This window comes from Eublepharis macularius, chromosome 5, assembly GCF_028583425.1.
Source record: "Eublepharis macularius isolate TG4126 chromosome 5, MPM_Emac_v1.0, whole genome shotgun sequence".
In the NCBI taxonomy this organism is placed as follows: Eukaryota; Metazoa; Chordata; class Lepidosauria; order Squamata; family Eublepharidae; genus Eublepharis; species Eublepharis macularius.
In genome coordinates, this window is record NC_072794.1 from 123,543,245 (window position 1) to 123,563,547 (window position 20,303).

At 42.6% G+C, this 20,303-nt stretch overlaps 1 protein-coding gene across 1 annotated transcript in view; it reads left to right on the forward strand.

The window, feature by feature from the left end:
- The window catches only part of TAFA3 (TAFA chemokine like family member 3), a 134,775-nt gene extending 128,579 nt beyond the window's left edge, over nt 1-6,196 (forward strand). Inside the window, exons 5-6 of the mRNA XM_054981441.1 lie at nt 179-303; nt 6,071-6,196. Coding sequence (XP_054837416.1) covers nt 179-303; nt 6,071-6,082 — 137 coding nt within the window. The 3' untranslated portion in view covers nt 6,083-6,196. The remainder of the gene's footprint in view (nt 1-178; nt 304-6,070) is intronic.
- Nucleotides 6,197-20,303: the final 14,107 nt, after the last annotated feature.

The following is a 20,303-nucleotide window of genomic DNA, read 5'->3' on the forward strand; positions in this document are numbered from 1 at the left end:
TATTCATTGTTGTTAATTATATGCAATGATGAACGTTTAGACTTTCCACCCCGCATCTGCTTCTGATTGCTGCCATAGAATAGATTATTCATTTAAATTGCTATGTATAGTCTTATCTGAGAAGTAAAAACTCTAGAGTTCAGTCTGTTTTTCCATCATGTCTTTTCTTTGCCCCTAGCCTCAATAGTGGTTCAGAAGTGGTGGTGCCAAATGCAGCCATGCCTAGACGGAGAGGAGTGTAAGGTGCTACCAGATTCATCTGGATGGAGCTGCAGTAGTGGCAACAAAGTAAAAACAACTAAGGTATTTCTTCGTTGGTTTCTATTGGAAGTTATGTTAATCTGACTGAGCAAGAGAAGGTTAAAACACACAACCTCTTGGGTATTTTTTATAACAGGAATCTAATCTCTAATTTCTAATCTCTTCTAATTTCTAATCTCTAATTTCCAGTCTCTTTCTAATGCAGCCTTGTGAATGGGAAATACAGTGCATTGGATTAGTTCCCTACTTTGTACCTGATAGGTCCAAAAAGAAAAATTGGGGCATATGGTGATTCAAGAGCCTCATTATATGTCTTCTCTGTGGCTGCCATTCCCCCTGGCCAGTGGGGGTAAGAGGGGGACAGGCCTCTGGGGCATGCTTCCAAGGTGGTGTGATGTCACTCCCAGGATTGATATCATTACACCATCCTGGGAGTGCTCTCGTGCTTTGCACAGGGCCAATTTGGGGCCCAAATTAAGATGAGTGCTGAGTCCCCTCTCCCCTCCCACTGGGAGGGTAAGAGGACCGTGACACGCTAGTCTTCTCAGCTTCAAAAATCACTTTGTTATGGAGAGAAATCTGTCAAGAAACAGTTGAAGCAAAGGATGAGGTAGAATTGCCTGATGTAAATCTTAGTTGAACTTCAAATGTGTAGGCAAACCTGTCAGTGCAGATCAGTATGGTTCTGTGGGGGCAATGTGGTGACTTTTACTTTTATTTCAGGCAACTATTCTCATGTCCAAGGATGGTGGTCATGATCAGGAAATGTGGGGAAAGAAAACAGAAGTGTTTGCATGTGGAAATTTACAGTTTATTATGCTGTAGAGACTTTAAGAGATCATTCAAAATGTCTTCGAATAAGGCACACTAAGACACTTCCTCTTCCTTAAACCATAGAAATGACACTGGAGACATTTTTAAAACTCAAAAGAAGCTAAGGAATTTATTTACATTAATGGAGGAAGGTTAGGAGAAGTCAGGAGTTGAAGCTCTTTGAGGTAAAATTCAACATATATACATTGAGATCACTGAGGTAACATTCAGAGCATGCACAGACTTCAGTTTTGGGCTCTTCACTGTTACTTAAGGCTTCTGTTGTTAGGCTTTGCTTCCCTTGTTCCTTCCCCAAGCACTTGAGTATACTTTCTTTTTAGTTTTCTCCTTTGTGCCTGGGATTAGGAAGGCTGGTACCCTCTTTTTAGTACCCCAAGCCCCCTCTCTGCACACACCAGTGATTTCCTTCAGTCCTCAACTGAATCTGGAAGTCTCCTCAGGCAGTTATTCACCACACCTAACCAGGGATCTCTCCTCTCTCTAGAGCTGTTCTCCTGTTTCAACTAGGAAGGGACAGTCTCCTCTCCTTTAGAAGATTTACCCCTTTCTTTTTGGCCCATTTGGGAATCTGCACTTACTACCCAAACCTCCTGCCAACTTTCCCAGTTCTCTTGCCGGTGTTGAAAACTGCTTTCCCTGAGGACTCAGTCTCTCAGCTCCTTCACACACTCCAATCTCTCTCTCTCTGTGTCAGGACTCAAAACGCTCCCCTCTCAGCTCAGGTACCCAATCAGAGGCCCCGGAGCAGCCTGGCACTCACAGCTCTCTGATTTTGAGAGGGATTAACTCTTAACAGTCCAGCAAATGTGTGTGTAACCAGCCATTCCCGGCTTCTTTAAAACATGCAGTCCATTACTTAAGACACCTGGGCGCATGTTCGTCAAATGTCAGGAGACACAATGTTAGCTGGGAAGCATAGTTTTGAAAGACAGAGCTGGCAGAGATCGCTCCAGAGAGAATGGATTCTTTCACAGCCCTCTGCCACCTCTGGTGTGCTGGACTGTCTCTCCTCCCGGAACTTTTAACCTGCTGCTCTTGCCTCTTAAATCTTTGAATTAACTTAATTGCAATAGGGCAAGGGCTTCAGAAAGGGAGACACCAGAGGTGGTGCAGGGTGTGAGAGAATCTGTCCCCTCTGGAGTGATCTTTGCCAGCTCTGTCTTTCAAAACTACGCTTCCCAGCGAACATTGTGTCTCCTGATACATGAAAAACACATGTCAGATGTCTTGTGTAGAGAGACTCACAGATACAAAGACAGCAGGAATTTCAAAAAGGGAAATGTGTAAAATGTTTCCTGCACTTCATCATATATAAAGCTCCTCTGGCAAACTTTTAAAATCACTTTCCTCACCTTGGTTGGTGGCCTTTTAGACTCCCGTTTAAAAATACTCAATTTCACCTCTTTTCTGATTCTCAGCCAAAACCAGTTTTCAATGCAAATGATTAATTTGCTCTTAACTCACGCAAAGCTATGCCTTTAACTAGTGGCAGTGAAAAAATAACATAGCAACAAAAAAGAAAATCTGGAAAATGGGAGAAAGTAAAGTATCTTTTAAAAACCCTTCTCTTACCATTAATTTTCACAAAGTGGATTATTTCAGCAGTAACTAAACATCTTTTCCCAAACCACTGAAACATTTTATCTACTGAAGAATTTCATTCAAATATGGTGACCAGATCTCTCCTAAATATCCTGCACAGAATTTAAGAGCAGAATTACACAGTAGTAAGTGACTGAAGAACACCCTAATCAAAATAAACGCAATCCCAGAAATGCAAATGATTCTCTAGGGATTCTTCTTTGGTGGGAATCTAATAGGAGCACCTCCTGTTACTATAAGTAAAGTTATTACCTGAAGCTCATCAAACCACTGAGGCTGTACCTATAAGACTTCTGCCAGCCACCACCTTCTGGTGCAGTGGGTCTGTCTTCCTTCATCGCGATCCAGCCCAAGTCCTTCCAGCCTGTCGCTGCTCCTCCAGTTGGAGCAATCATCTGTGACAGAGAGCTACATGATTATTATTTTCATGGCTTGCTGAATACCCCGAAGAACAAGGTATAATTAAAATTTTATCAAACTCATTAGTAATTACATGTATGTCATGGTTAATCAGTTGCATAATTTTGTAATCATTGTTCATACAGTGAAGTGTAATTATTCTTCAGGCTTTGCTTGCTTCGTGCTTCCATCTCCTTTCCACACAAACACCACATAAAATTATCCTGTAAAATAGCAGTGTGTTGTTTCTTACCTTTTACTTCACAAGTAGCATGTTCACGCTGGAAGTCCCCCCCCCCTCTTCTGAGTATTGGAGCAGCCTCAGTTGGTTCAAGCATCAAAATGGCAATGAGTAATCATACCAGCTTCACACCATCAACTTTGTCTTATCTTTTGCTGTTTTTATTCTGCTTATTTACCTTTTTAAATGGCCAGTGCCGCTTTCCCCTCCAGAATGCAGAGCCCTTGGCAATAACAGTAGCCCGCAGCTACATTTATAGGTCACCGCCAACAGGAAAATACTTGACATCATGGCATCTTGCTTCACCTAGCTCTGACTTGGGCAGTTTGTGAACACTCCGGAAACAAATTTCTTACAGCCAGTACTGGAATGAATAGAATGTCATCCAGCTTGGGCTAAATAGGTACACTTAGGGCTGCACGTTCACTTCATGAAAAGATGCAAAGGCCTGATAGATGACTGCTGCAATGATGAAAGGAAGAGTCTAGTAATAAGTAAGGCGAAGAGACAGGCAAGGTATCCACCTAGGCCAGGATGTGATCATCAGTGACAAGGTCATTGCAATGGGACGGCTTCTGGTCAGCTGGTTCTGCTTACATTGAAGTGAACCTTCAGTGGTTCACTGAGAAGTGGATTCCATGTTACTATTCATGTTACATGCATGTTCCTTTGTTTTAAAAAGCACATATTGACAGTGTGGGAAATGTTTCTACCTCCTGGAGAATGTGCATTCAGATTCCATAGAATACAGTGTTTCTCCGGAAAATAAGGGTGCAGATCTGACCTTTCCCTGTCTCTGCATGCACCCTTGTACTTTCAAAAAGCATGACTTTCATGAGCTGCTTTCCCCCAAGTTGGCCATTTCAGTTTCCGCATTAAAGCAGGTCACTTTGGTTCATTCTGTCCTCTTTGAAGCCTGAGATATATCGGCTACCACATTACTAGCTAGGCAGTTGAATAATGAGCATATCTCCCCTCCTTAGCTGTGGGTCTCTCTGCTATGTACAAATTGAACTTCTTTTTATGGTCTCAGTTTGATCTCTCTGCCATTTTGTGATGGATTTGCTAAATTGTTCCTGCTGAATATCTCTCTTGTTTGGCATGCACACAAGGCCAGGGAGAGAATTTAAATAGCAATATTTTAGATGCATCCCTGGTTCTGATGGCTGCCTTGACAGAAATCACTAGTCCTACTGTGAAATCCATAAGAAAGGACATTGTAATGGGTAAATAGGGTATGGAATGTCAAAAGACTGTAAAATCATCCACAGTCATAAGCATAACCCTGCATTTCAAAGGCCGAGACACAATTTTCAGGCTGCTACTTAGGGAGGAGAATTGGTTTAGACTATTTACTGTACTCCAGGCATGTGGAATCAAAGAAGGCAGGTACCAGGGTTTTTGTAAATCTTTACCTTCGGAGTAAGGAAATCTTTATTTCTTGCCACTTTCCAGAGCTCTCGTTAATGGTTACTCCTGTGGAATAGACATGCATATCCTTCATTTTTTTTCAAATACTTGCACAGCTCTAACTTTCTTTTCAGATGGAATGCAAATATAACTGTTAAATTAATTTTAATTTTAAAAATATCTTACACTTTGGTTGCTAAAAAGGTCACTTGAGATAATCTTGGAACTGGAGGGTCAGAAGAATTTGACAGTATTAATTTTTAAAGCAATTTCAGTATTCAAGTTGTTTGGAATGTGGTACCTCCCTGTATGCCTTTTCTGATGTAAATCTTAATCCTTCTGTCCTCTTGGCTGGTGAGCTTGAATCCGGAGTGCATGTGGACATGTTAAAGCTGATACTGCTTCTTTCTGTGTAACTTGCAAGAAAAATATATTCGTTGTGAGAACGAAGCAGCAGACATGCACAGGATTGGACTACTTTGTACACACTGCAAATCTGCAATAAGGTGATGTTCATATGTAGGTTAAATTGATAGATGTAGGATCCTATCTTAGCAAAGATGAATGCACTAGATTGTCTTGGGTGCCTTCAAAACTTGTGATTCTTTCAGATGCCATTTTAAATGGCACTTGATTTAGTTATATGAAGTGAAAATCTGTTAATATTAATAATAAACTCACTGAAACAATGTATGTTTTCAGTGCCCACTTGGTAAATTTGATGAAATCATCTCTTGCTTACAAAACCCATGTGCCATTCTTTAAAGTGTTTTGAGACTGTTCTTGGATTCTTGGCACTTTTGTTGCAGGAGATAAAGATGGCTAGTGTTCAAACACATAAGAGCCTTCCTTCCTTGATTAATATTCTTAACCAATCTTCAATGATTTGTTATTCCCCCCCCCCAAAAAAACCCCCCACAAAAGTTGTAGCTTTTTTCAGGGGATTATGCTCATAATTCGTGTTATAAAGTTTCTGAAAACCACCGTTCAGTCAGTGGTAGAACACAGGAATATAGATATATAGATATAGATATAGATATAGATATATATAAAGCTCTCTCAGCCTCGCCCACCTCACAGAGTGTCTGTTGTGGGGACAATAATAACGTACGTTGTAAACCGCTCTGAGTGGGCATTGTCCTGAAGGGCGGTATATAAATCGAATGTTGTTGTTGTTGTTATTAATGACTTGCTAGTTAGCTGAATAGGGGAGCCCATTCACGCAAGAGTTCTACATGCGTTGAAGTAGACATGAGGCCCTGTATTATGAATTATTCCATAGGCCAGCAGAAGTCTGTCTTATTCACTCTTCTTTGTTCACAGGTCACGCGGTAGGTCTGGGAAGATCAGCTCTTATCTGATATGCATCTGCATTGATGTGGCCAGCGTTGCAAATATGGCACACTATGGCTTTTGTTCAGGTGCAAGAAATTCCTTGGATGTTCTGCAACACTGGAAACAGGAGGACTTCCTTGGCTCATAGAATGCAGCTGCATTGGTATTGGATGGCTGTTCTTCATGGGCACTTTATTGTTCTTCCTCTAGTACACCTGCCAAGGGAGTGGTGCCACAGTTTGCTCCCTCCAGCTAGAACAGCGCCAAGGATTACAGAAAGGCAATGGCACACCTGTCTGTGCAGAGATCTTGGAAACTATCCCTTATTTATGAAGATAGAATGTTGCACCAATGACTGATTCAGTGCAGCCTCTGAGGTATTTAACATCAATTGCTACTAAGTCTACAGTAATGGGTCTTGAATGCATCGCAAGAACTCCCTTCTGCTCCACATTTCCCCTCCATATTATGGATGTACCTGCGAGAAAAATGCATTTCTTCCTCTTTTGCTCAATTAAATGTTGGAGTTGCATAGAATCTCTTGATGGCTACAGAGAAAAAGCAGCTTTCCTTCCTTTTATTTCACCTTTGTCTGTGGGCTGGCTATGACAATTGCTAAGAGAATTGAGATGCTGAGTGGGTGATGCATTTACTGTTTAAAATAAAATTAGTGATTTTTTAAAAATGAAATCTTCACAATTTATGTTTGTATTGTTTTCACAGCAAACAGGCTTGGAATAGGGTTCTGGAAATGAACCAGATTTTGATCTCTAGGTGGTATAATATGAGAGAAACTCCAAGGAAGACCATGGAGTTGCTCCAGTACCAATCAATAGATCACCTTCAAATTCTGCATCAGGAGTATAGAAGACAAAAAAATTATTACACCATGCTGCAAATATCAGAGAGCTAATGAGGGCAACTGTTCATAGTATGTTCTAATTTCGGGGTGAGGTAGGATGTTTGAGGAACAAGATATTCTTTCATATCTCCCCCCACTTCCCCTTTGTACAATTAATTATGCTGATAGTCAATTCTCTATTTTCATAGATACAGGAATAACATTATTTCTGACATCTACAATAGAATTTGGAATAACCACAGTGATTGGGGGAAAGTGTCTTTCTCTTGGTTGTGTTGTGTCTGGTACAATCTGAATCTTAGTTGGAGTCCTGAAATCAGCTTAGTTATGTTTAGCATTAAATATAGGCCTTATCTGGCAACTATAATGAGCACATATCCCTTTCAGAACCCAAATTATTGCTTTCTATAATCTGATCTCCAGACAATAAAATATTACTTGAACAGTGTTAAACTCTCCGGTTCATGATGATTCTGTTGCTCTTTCTTCTAATATCAGAAGAGTGAAAATTTCACCTTATTGGAAAGGCATAGAGAAGTGGTATATTTGTGGTAAGATTTATCTCAAATTTTGATGCACAAGTAGAAATCCATTCAGAATCTACTGAGCATACTTCATAGCAAACAGAAACAAATTACATGGAAGGAGAAGGTTTTCTGTAGCCACATGTTTCCATGTGAGCTGTTTGGATTCACTCCTATTTATTTAATATTCATAAACACTTCTATATGTTTGTTGTATGATGGCTACTTTGATTTATGAAGATTTTGTAGGTGTGGATGAGAATGGTTGAATCCCATAACATGCCAAGTATAACCCAAAGTTGATATCTGACATTGACTAAAACAAAATAAGTTTCAGGAATACTCAGAGAGAATGGAGATGACAGACAGAGCTGCATCTTCCAAACTCTGCCCTGCCCTGTTCTGTTTTGCAGTGGCCTGGCCTCCATGCTGTGACTGTACAACCTGCTGACTTTGTTATTTAAACGTTTTTTGTAACAGACTGTGTTATACCTGCTTCAGATTTGTTGTAAATACCAGATGGTGAAATTAAAGTTCATTTTAATCTCTGCAAAATGATTTGCTCATTTAAATTTGCTGAGGGAGGGGTGCTTTGATATGACCCATGGGATCCTTTACCTGTAAACCTGTGCCATGTCCACTGCGGTGGGATGAAGTCCATATTTTATTACAGTTACTATTCTTGATCAGAATGCTGTGAGAATAAGAGATGGTGCTCTGGATTAAAGGCTGTGCAGATTCTTTTTACATCCTTATTTAAGCCATATCTTATTTGGGGTCTTTTTGTCCCCAAATGTGTATTTTTGCACAAAGATTGGATCTTATATGCCAGTCTATTACACATTCATCCAGTTTGGAGAGATCTTTCTGGAGCTTATTCAACCTATTTGGGACATACAGAATACTTCATCCTCTACCCTTTACTCCAGATCATTTTGAAAGGTGAAATGCCATCAGAGTCCTCCATGGTTTAATTTGTTCTGTTATAAAAAAAGTTTTTCAATCCTCTTTTTTAAAATCAGTTATTGATCTCAAGATTCTTAAGTTTTCTTAGAACTTCGTGAAAAGCATTTTGAAAGGTCCAGAACATGCCATTTAACCCATAAGAGCTATTTGCAAATCACAATTTCACAATTTCATTGCTTGGATTCTTCCTTAATAAGGCTTGTCCTTCACTCACTGCAAAGAAGTGTAAAGGATCACTCCAGACTGAATGGATAAGCAACAAAGTGCCAAATGATGTTGATGTAAGTGTAAATCTGAACTTCCTACATACACTGATGGAGGTTGATTGGCAATAACTAGTCAAAGAGGTCTTGAAGTCATAGGGTTGGCTCCTATGAATCCATTCTGCTTACAGCACAGCCTTCCTCTGGTGCAAAGAGGTTTTCACCAGTGTAATGGGTCTCTTCCACTGGAGTAAGTCTCCTTGTGCTGGCTCCTTTATACCATTATAGCAATCTGTTGTGTGGCTATAGTTGAATACAGTGTACAGTTCTGGCCTCTCATCTTAAAAATGATAACACGGTGCTGGAAGATACAGAAAAAGAGCAAAATGAAAAAGAGGTTTGAGAATCTTTCTTATGAACCTAATATGTAGTAGATTCAGGAAAGATTACAGAAAGTACTTCACATCATGAATCTACAGAATTCACTGCCACAAGAGATAGTGATAGTTAACATTTAGATGGTTTGAAAAATACACATTTATGGAAGACTATCAATGTTCTTGCTTTCTAAATGAGAATTCTATGTTCAGAGGCAACATATGTCTGAACACCAATTGTGGAGAGCAGCAGCAGGCTATTGCTCTGTGGGGTTTCCAAAAGCATTTGATTGACCAATGGGGAAAGCAAAATTAGATAGATTTCTGATCTAATCCATTAGTGGGATCTCTGTGCTTAATAATGCTGTTAACCAATTTACCTGGGATAGAGTGATGTTTTGGAATCACTCTGCATTTCTTGGCTACCACAATAGGACCAACTTGATTGCATTTTTGATTTAAGATATTCTCTAGACTCTGCATTTTGGGTCCTGAGCCCAATTACAGTCTGTGCCATGTGACCACATTCTCATGATTTCTGAGTTGGCATGAACTTTAGTTCAGATTTGTCCACAGAGCGGGGAGAAAGAACTTTGGAAAAAAAGCTGAAAGACTACCCAAATAGTAGTAATTTCAGCTTGAGGATTTATGTGATGCTTTGTATTTATAGCTACTATCAAGAATACAGGAGTTCACTGAATAATTACATCCTATTACTTCTCTATAGCACTTTGAGGTAACAAAATTTTCCCAGCAGCTCCAAAAAGAACACACTGTGATCACTTGTAGCAGCAGTGAGACAAATTAATTTGTCTCTTTGCCTGACTACTTTTCATTCCTGGCTTTTCCCTGGATTCTAGACAGTGGCCTGAGTTCACTATCTGGGAAAATGTATGCAATTTGCATGTACTGAGATGGTAACATCTTACTGAATCACTTTTCAAGTTTGTCAGTGCTCTTGGGAGATTTAGCTAAAGTGTTAGGTTTGTGTTAATTTCATTAATCTTTGAGGCAGCTTTTAAAGTGAGTTAATGGACTAGTGAACAATCAGGGTTTTGCTAAGCCTCCACATGAGCAAATGCACTTAGCAATTAATATCAGGCTGACTATGTGTAGGTCTATAATATGTCAAAACATTTCATATTGTATGGGTCTGAAATATATAGAGAGAGAGTAAGAGTTTTAAGGAATAGGTTCCCTAGCAGAAAATTCTTTTGTTTGTCTTTTGTAATGTGCTCAACAAAACTTAAGAAGGGTAGATTAGTTACTAGTGGCTAAATTATTAAAGTGTTGCTTGGGAAGTCTGAGTAATTGGACGTAATTGTAGGGGAAATGTGTTTACTGCTTGCAGACAAGGACATTGATGACAAGACCAAGTAGGAAGCAGGAAGAAGCCACAGCAAGGCTTCTAGAAAGTGTACATTGTTGATAGGTGCTATATGGGATTGTAACTTCAAATATCCTCTGAAACATGACTCTGAACAAGTTGTGACTCTTGGGGTTCTGGTGGAACGGATCCTAATGCCAGTGTGAAAGTCTATGACTCATCTTTGTTTGAAAGCAGGTGTACAGTTTTGGTCACTCCATCATTAAAAGGGTTTCGTGCTGTTGGAAAAGGTACAGAGAATGCCAAGTATAAAGATCAAAGCTCCTGCATATGAGGAAAGGTATCTGGAGCTTTTTAGTTTAGAAAAAAAAGGCAACTGGTGTGTGTGTGTGGAGGTGGGGGGGGGGGCGTGTGACAGAGGTTTATATACTTATGAATTGGATGGAGAGTGTTCATAGAGATTTTTCCCCTTCTCTCATAACAGTATCAAAAAAGAGTCCAGTAGCACCTTTAAGAATAATCAATTTTATTGTAGCATAAGCTTTTGAGAATCAAGTTCTCTTTGTCAGATGCCTGATACAGAGACTGGTCAAATACAGAAGAGGAGGAGAGAGAAGAGGCAATTGAATTCAGAATTATCCAGTGACCTTGAGCTGTGGAGGTGCAGACAGACAAAAGAGTGCACTTCTTTGCACAGTGCACAGCTAGTGTATGAACTTCATTAAGACAAGATGACTTGATTCGTATCATAGCTTTAAGCTACAGAGTTAGATGTATTCATCAAGGACAGATCTATTGAGAACTATACAGTTAAGGCCGGCCAATTTTGCATAGATATCTCTTGCATGCTTCAGTAATATATTTGATAGGAATACTTCATAGGAATACTTCCCCTATCAATATAACTTGTCCAAGGGGAAGGGGGAAACTGACAATGGGATATAAATTTTCATGTGCCTAACTCACATGGTCCCTGAATCACACATTACTGGAGTGTGATTACTTTGGGGAGGGGTCAGCAAGAGAGTGTTGGTAACATAAGCACTGAGGGAAGTAAAAAAATGAGAACTGGATGCTTTTTCATTGGTTAGTGTTGTGAGCTTGAGGAAAATACATCATTGGTGAAGAGGAAAATCCTCCAGAAGAGGGCAGGTTGTTAGAAATGTTTGTGATCCAGAAATGCAGGAACCAAAGCAGGCATCTAGAGTCTCTGCTCTAGAAAGACGTTTTCAGTATTCATGCATTAATTTACTTGAGAGGAAATAGAATTGAGGGCAGGATAGAGTTGAGGGCTGTTTCAGAAAGTTAAGAGAGAGAAAGGATACCTAATAAATGGAGATGAGCAGAAGATGGAACAGAATTGCCCTTCTGGCAAAGAATGGGTTTGGGAAAGTTCTTGAATTTTTAATTTACACTTTGAATTCTTTTGCTCTGGTGTCTAAATAAATCTTCCCAGAAGAGCAATTAAATGGAATGACAGTGTCTTACTTCCTGATTTGACGGGAAATTAAAAATGACATAGGGAGAATGAATGTGTGGTTACAGACAACTGAACCTACCCCATAAATGATTCTTATAAAATAAGATGAACTATGAATATTAATTTTTAGTTTGTTCACTTATGGAGTGCGGAATGGGATATGAAAACAAGGAAATGCAAGGCATGTTAATTTCACTGGCCTGTTCTTACTACTATTGAAAATTATAGCCCAAGAGTTCAGAATCAGTTGGATGCCATACCATTTGGGAGCATTCCTAAACAGAATGACTCAGAAGTCCCATTTTCTTCAATGGGCTAACCCCAGGAAAGTGTTCTTAGGGTTGCAGCTTAGAGGTGTGCACCCCCCACACCAAAAATCCAGGTCATCCAGATGCAGGTTTCAGGGATACTAAAAAAATTCAGGATCCCTGAAATTCCTTAAGACTCTCTAATACAATTCAGTAAGGTTAGAGAATCCCAGATTTAGCCACCCATTATTTCCTGTGAAGAAAATTAAAAACTATCCGGGTAACTGGGGAGAGGGGATTTTTCAAGCAAACTCCACCAAATTCTCAGGGAACCAATTTATAACATCTCTCCCCCCTCCCCCGCCCCAAGTTTCAGGAAGATTGGACAAATCCTGCGGTTGAATTCTATGGGCCCCTGAACAAGGTGCCCCCAGCCACTCTCCATTGTTTCCAATGGTGAGGAAATAAGCCGAGCTGACTCTTACAGGGGCAAGCCTCACATTGGACGTCCACACAAGGGACTCCAACTGGTGCAGAACGTTGCCACTCAGTTAGGAACTAGGCAGAGCATACATATTATTCCCATTCTGCAGTCACTCCATTGCATACCCATCAGTTACTGGGCTCAATTTACATTTTTGGCTATCACATACTGCAAAGCACTCATGACCACCTCTTTCCCTATATGCCACAATGACAGCTTCACTCATCTGAACACAGGCTTTTTCAGGAGCCACCTTGCAGATGGGCAAAATCAGCAGCTACCCATACACGTACAATCTCTACAGTTGCCACCAATTTATGGAATGGCCTGCCTGAAGAGGTCAGGTCTCTTGGGTTTCCACAAACTGTGCAAAACTGAATTATTCAGGAGGGCTTTCTTACATAGGTGATAGGGCTGTGCTGTAAGGAAATGGCTCAGAGAGATGTATTGGTGACTGTAAACTATACTACTGCATACTTTCTGTTGCTGTGAGTTTGCTCCTACTAGATAAATCCATGTTTGTTTAATGTGTCACATCAATCTGCTTATGTTGTGCCTCAGCATTTTTTCAGCACTATATCCGATTTCTGTTTATTTTCAAATTTCTGCTATGTTCAAGCTATTGATTGTATTAACTTGTTCTGTATAATCTGCCCTGAGTCTCAATGATAAAGGCAAACTATAGATAAATAAATGAATGAATGAGGCAAGACATCATTCTTAAGCTCCTTGGAAAAAGGATGGAATAAAATGTGATAGATGTCAGGTAGAAGGTATTATGTAATGTCTGCATAAAACCCTGAAGTACAGTTGCTAGTCACAGTAGACAGTACTCACTGAGCTTGAAAGCCCAATGGCCTGACATGGTAAAAGGCAGCTTCCTGTGTCATACAATAGCACTTTAAAATAGGGGCTTCTCTCTCTCTTTTTTGGCTTCTAACTTAATTGTGGCATTGCAATTGTGGAATCCCAAAGAGGTCAGTTTTAGGATTGAAAGAGGGAAGAACTTCCAAACAATGCTAAAATGCCATTGGATTGGAAAAATATGTGGGAAAATATGTAGAGAGATTTTATTTATTTGAATATATTGAATTGCCAATCCTGGAAATATGCCACAATGGATTGAAGAGTAATGTAAAATGTACTGTTAAAATTAAGCATTTAATTTAACAGAAGTGCAACACACCACCATCAGCTGTCAGCTGAAATGGTCTTTAATACTTTCCAGAGCTGCTCATTCTCATCAACTACTGTAATATGGGACAATCCCTAAAAATGACCCAGAAACTGCAGGTAATAAAGATAAGTAGGGATGTGCGTTTCAAAATTTTTCATAATTTTGTGTCCATGTTTCAGAAATGGCACTGTTTTCATTCTCCTGAGTTTTTGGGATTGTTGTTGCTGGTTTGGGTTTTTTTTTCTTCCAAATATTGGTGGGGGGTCCTCAACATTTAGGATCATTATTTTTGTCATTCTCCCCTCCCTAGCAGCAGGGGGAAGAAAGAGAGGGAAAGAAAGGAAGCCAGCCCGGAACTTACCATGGCAGCATTGTCCTAGCTGGAGGATTTTCCCTGCAGATGGCTTTGGAGGCAGCAGAGGCCGCAGATATATAAAGGAAAAGGCATATCTCAGTAACAGAAGGAGCTAAAGACTTTTTTAAAAAAATGAAAGCTGAGAATCCAGAGGACCTAGTACAAATATTGCTTTACTTGTATATCAATATAATGCAATTCAAAACAATCCCTCTGATCATGGGGAAGAAAAAGGTTGCTGTGACAGCCAAGGTTTGTGAGAGTCCCAGGAGCCCACCTGCCAATTTCTAGCAAAGGAGGCAGGCTCTGTTACCTCCAATGTTGGCAGCTGGGAGAAGCTTCCAGAGGGGACAATGCCAACATTGTAAGACCTGGGCCAGTTAGGTGTCCAGGGTCTGGGTCCCAGCCCCCAGACTTGGTAGGAGGGAACAGCAGGTCAGCCGGGCTGATAGGCAAACAGAGGGGGCAGCCAGCAGCCAGCAGGTCAACTGGTCAGCCAGCAGACAGCAGGTCAACTGGTCAGCCAGCAGACAGCAGGTCAACCGGTCTGACTGGCAGGCAGAGGGGGCAGCCGGGGGACAGCAGGTCAACCCCTCCCATGCGCAAATGGAGCCAGAACCTGCCGGTGCCAGGGGCAAGGGGCAAAAGCCCAGGGCCTCAGGAGGCAGGGGGAGACAGAGAGAGGCCAGCGAGTCCCACTCCCCTAGGGAAGGAAAGGGGACTAAGCAAGGTGGAAGGGGGCAAGGGCAGAGGGATTGGGAGCCCAGCAGTCACCCACCCAAAGACCTTACCTGAGGAGGAGAAGCAGCAGCAGCCCCAACAACTCAAAGCCATGCCCCAGCTAGAAAATAGTAGCCTGGCCCAGGAGTTGCCAAAAGCCAAGCCACTCCAGGTGGGGCTATTGGAGGCACTCTGCAGGAAGCTCTGGGCAACCAGCCAAGGAGCCACAGCTGGACCCACCTTCAGCCATCAGCTCAGCCAGGGAGGCCGGGCTGCTAGCCAGGGGACTGCAGCTGGACAGGCCTTCAGCAATCAGCCAAGGCAGGGAGGCTGGGCAGCCAGGGAACAAGGCACAGCTGGTGCTGGTCAGTGGGGCCAGATCAGCTACCCCAGCTGCAACTGCTTGGTGCAGCCCAAGACCAGGCTGGAAGAGGGGTGGGGCAGTAGAAGGAAGCCCTATAAAAGCTGGCTGGGAAGAGCCCTGTGGTGGTGGGTGTGAGTGAGGATGTGGAGTGAGAGCAGTAAGATGGAGGGGTGGAGGCTTGGAGGGGAGTTCTGGAAGGAGGAGATGAAGGAGGATGCAGAGGGTAAGCAGGCCAGGTTGAGCAGGCCAGTGAGTGCACTGAGAGGGAGTCTGGGTGAGGTATACCGCCCCTCCTTCCCCAGAGCAGGGTCCTGCAGAATCCCTGGCCCCCCTATGATGTCAGGAGCAGACCGCCCAGTGCCACGCCCAGTGGCAGCGGTGGCAAGCCCTGACATTAGGTTCTTTCATTTTAAAATTTAAAAGGCTTCTGGCTTGTACAATAACATCACTTCTGAGAAGTGATGTCATTGTGCAAGTCACGGGTTGCCCTGGGAATGCTCCTGTACTCCCCAGAGGGCCGAATCAGACTACTGTGGAGAGCAGCAGTACTCTCGCACTATGCAGCGGCTGGATTCGGACCAATTCAGCCTGAATTTGGGCCGCTATGGGCTGAATCAGCTGGAATGTGGCTGCTGCGGAGCATGGGAGTGCTCTTGCGCCCTGCAGCGGCCCAATTTGGGGCAAATTGGGCCCAAATCCAGCTGAATTGGACCCAATTTGGGCTGAATTCAGCTCAAATCCAGTGGCTGCGACGTGCAGAAACAAACTGTGCTGCCCAGGGGCACACCCCCATTGGCACATTGCCCTGTTGGCCAGATAGGCGGGAGTGGAGGGTGGGAGTGGGAGATCCCCTGCCCCCAACAGGGGACTGGCATCCCAAGGGTGAAAAGGAGCAGAGAAGGCTGGAAGCCTAAGCCTTGTTAAATGTTGTTGCTGTAATCTTTGCAGCATCCCTTTATGTGTCATTCAGCCAACAAAAGCTCCACACTTCTGAACATTTTGCATAGCTACACTGAAAATGCTTAATTCCACAATGTTTCAGGCTCTAAACTCAACCACCAGCCATGTGTCTCAGCCTAGAGGACCTAAGTGGTCAATTAGCCACAGGATATTTCACCAGCCACTACCCAAATTTCAAACTGAACATTGCCACCAAAAACCTGAAGGAAAAGAGGAAGAAAAAGAAATGTACTTTAATTAAAGGCCCAACATGCTTCAAATCAGTTTTATTCAAGGGTAAATGTATAGTCTAACCCAGAGACATTATACTCTTTCAAGGAGTAGAACACAATTTTTTTTTGATGTGGAATCCACTCTGTGCCAAATTCCATATATGAACTGTACACTTACGAGGAATTGTTCGATTTGGCTTATTGGGATTATAAATTTAAGTGCAGCATGGCACTTTGTATCTTTTAACCCACTTCAGACTATCTCCAAGAATTGCCAACATTATCAGTTTTCATATAAATATTACCTTGTTTAAGCCACCAAAAGCTTGTGCTCCTGACATTTCATGAGATAAGGATATTCTGTATAAAATTACTCCTTTAATTTTGCCAGCTCACTAAATAGCTTTCCTACAGTCATTTCATAGTTGTGCAATAGATTGAACTGATGAAAGACAATTATGATAAAATGTGCAGTAGGGTAACTTTTGCCATTTTTTTCAATAATCAGACTTGTTCTTGAGGAAAAAGACAGCGTTTCAGGTAGCGATATGATTTATGTACAGTTTTTATGGTAATGCTTTGAGGAACTTCTTTGCCATAGCACCTGACCTTAGTTCCATACTCTTAGTTAGAATAATCCCTGGGGTTAGCCGTATACTGAATGTACCTGACAAACATTACTGCAATATAAAGAAAAGTGAGTGGGAATCCTGGAACATTGAAAGGGAAGGCAGACAAGGACAGTGGTGCCTAGGGCTAGTCAAGGTCTACAAAGAAATTGTGTTTATCCATGTGGGTGCAAATTGGATTTAGAAAAAGGAGGTCACAGGAAGATATTATTTTAATGCTTGGTAAGTTGTTTGAAAGAGCAGAAGCAGCAACACAGAATTTAGTTATCAATTGATATCGGGATAAAAGGGGAAAAGGAGATCCATGTATGATCTCATTGGAGGAAGGATAGGATAATAATTTGATAGAATCATTACAAGTGTACCAAGTTTATGACACATTTAGAACATAACATAGTATTTTAAAAAGAAATCTACAGACCAATGCCTGATTCTTATGTGCAGAATATCACTTTATTTCTCTATAAATTATTATGATACAAGTGAGTAAACTGATTCCATTGAAAAATAATGTATCAAATGCAATGTGAAAGATGAAGCTTTTGTGGCCTTCCTAGACAGACTTCGAGTCTAATTAGGATCCAGAAGTGGGAGGAGAAATTCAATTCTGTACTACAAATTCTCACAACTCATTCTTCCAAAGCAACCTTAAAAACGGGAGTTAGGAAATAGTGCCCTCATAAAACAACTGGACTTGGGAAAGTAATATCAAACCAATTTTGTGATTTAAATCAGTAGTTTCCAACTCTATGGGCCAGGACCCTCAGGCATGTTTTAGAGCCCCACCTTCTGGGTTACAGGATTGCCAACCCAGGATGGAAAATTCTTGAAAATCCTGGGAAGGGCAGAGTTTGCAGAGGAGAAAAAGCTCAGCAGAGATGTGATGCCATGGAGTCCACTATCCACAGCTACAATTGTGCCCAGGAGAAGTCATCACTGAGGGTGTAGTCTGGAGGTCAGCTGTAATTCTGGGAGAACACCAGGCCCTACCTAGAGGTTGGTAACTCTACTGAGTCATGATGGGCCACTATAGAGCAGACAAGGTTTTTTTCCCTCTGCTTTTTGGAAGGTCCTATTGTCTCCCTTTGCATACACACTGAGGGGAACAGTAAAATAGTAAGGCAAAGTCACTCAGAAGCAGAGAGAATTCCTGTTGATCATAGGTAGGTTCTGAGACACATAAGCTCTCCCTTTGCCTTTTCTCTCTCACACCCTCCTCCTGTCCTGCCCAGTCACACTTCATCCCCAACGACTACATCCTCAAATGTGCATGCAGCATGGAACCCCTACTTCTGAGGAAATTGATCTTATGCTCCATGCCATAACCACCATAACCATATTTATCAGCTGGCAAGAGTGAGGGGTGGCCAGGCTGGCCAAAGAGAGAGAAGGCAAGGAAAAGGCAAAAGGATTGTCTCTGACAGGGCCAGATCTACAGTTGCCAGTGCCGAGGGCAACCGTAGCCAGTGCGCAAGCTCCTGGCGCTGCGTGATGATGTCACTCCCATGATGTCATCACGCTAAGCGCCCTCCGCCCCTACGGCAAGCTGGCTGTCCTGGCGCGCTGCGGAGCTGGCAGCAGCGGCAGCGCGAGTGGCTCGGAGGCTGCCCACGCCGTTCACCTGGCCCGCAGGACAAGGGGCGGCTGGCTTGCCGTGCGCCCCTTGTCCTGGGGAAAGGCAAATGGCATGGGCGGCCTCCCAGCCACCCATGCTGCCTTTTGCCTTTCCCGCAGGACAAGGGGCGGCTGGCTTGCTGCACACCCTTTGTCCTGAGGAAAGGCGAATGGTGCGGGCGGCCTCCGAGCCACTCGCGTTGCTGCTGCCGCTGCCACTGCCAGCTCCGCAGCGCCCTGGGACAGCCGGCTTGCCGCGGGGGCGGGGGGGAAAGGGGAATGGCGCGGGTGGCCTCCCAGCCTCCCGACGCAGGCAAAAGGCAGCGCGGGTGGCTGGGAGGCCGCCCGCGCCATTCACCTTTCCTCAGGACAAGGGGTGCGCAGCAAGCCGGCCACCCCTTGTCCTGCGGGAAAGGCAAAAGGCAGCACGGGTGGCTGGGAGGCCGCCCGCGCTGTTCACCTTTCCCCAGGCACACTCCCAGGGCTGGCAGCATGCTCCCGGGGCTGGCAGCTGCGCCTGGCGCCCCCTCTTTGGTGGCACCGGGGGCGGACTCCCCCCCTGCCCCCCGTCGATCCGGCCCTGGTCTCTGAATCTGCCTGCACTGACTACTTCCTCATTTTGGTATATCTCCTGGTGTTCATCTAGTGTTTCCTCTCCCTGACTGTTTTCTTTGCCTGCCAAGGCCTCAACACTGATAAAATCACAACTTAGGCTTCTCTTCCTGTCATGTGACTGAAGTCAAATGGTTTTCTGTCACAGGCTTGTAGCAATGTATGTCTGGTCATGCTGCCCCCTGGGGGTTATACAAGAGTCTCAGCCTGGATATGGAAAGGTCTAGATGATCCTTCTGAGTGGAAGTCAAATGGTGATGCTGTTCAAGCACATAGGAATTGTATGAAGCTCTTTACCCCATCCATCTTGGACATCATATCATCCCAATTTTTTTTCCACTATCAAGGAAAATATATGTGCATTTTAATGCTGGAATGTTAGAACATGGAATTTTTAAATACTGCCTGTCAGTAACAGTAACCAGAACGCTAAGATCAAAACTGGCACTGAGAGGATATGGAAAGCAAGGTGACATTGATAATGGGTCCAAATTCTAAAGTATACTGCTGTCAACAACCCTTAGAACTATGCTGTTTGCATTGGAAATAGATGACAGTCATGAAATGGGATCAAATTAATTTTCATTAAAATCTCATTTACTTTGGCTGAAGAAGCAGAAGGTGATATGTCTTGACAATTTTTTTTATTACTGTATGAAACCCAGGTAGTTCTTGATTTATTCTGAAAGGACTGAGGCCTTCATTGCCCATGGATACCACAATGATGGGGATGAATTATGACATTTTTCTTTCATTGGTAGAGAAATAGATATTCATAACCTTAGCAATATATCCCTCAACAAGGGTATCAGACCTATGTGTATGCTGTCTTTGTTGAACACACACTGGGCATTGAAAACACAAGATGTGTTATCTGCCTCATTTCCTTTGGGAGGTTTTGAGTGTTGGATTGATTTTTTTCATTCTTTTTGTTATTTATTTTTATATCATGCTGAAAACTTTTAATACACAAAGGGGAAAACGGTAAGCCTAAGAGAAAATTCCTGAATCCTCAGAATTTGGTGAATTTCAAACGTCTCAATTGGCATCTGTAACAGTGGAAGCTTTGGCTCCTTTCTATGTCTTCTTTCCAGACCAAGTCATGTC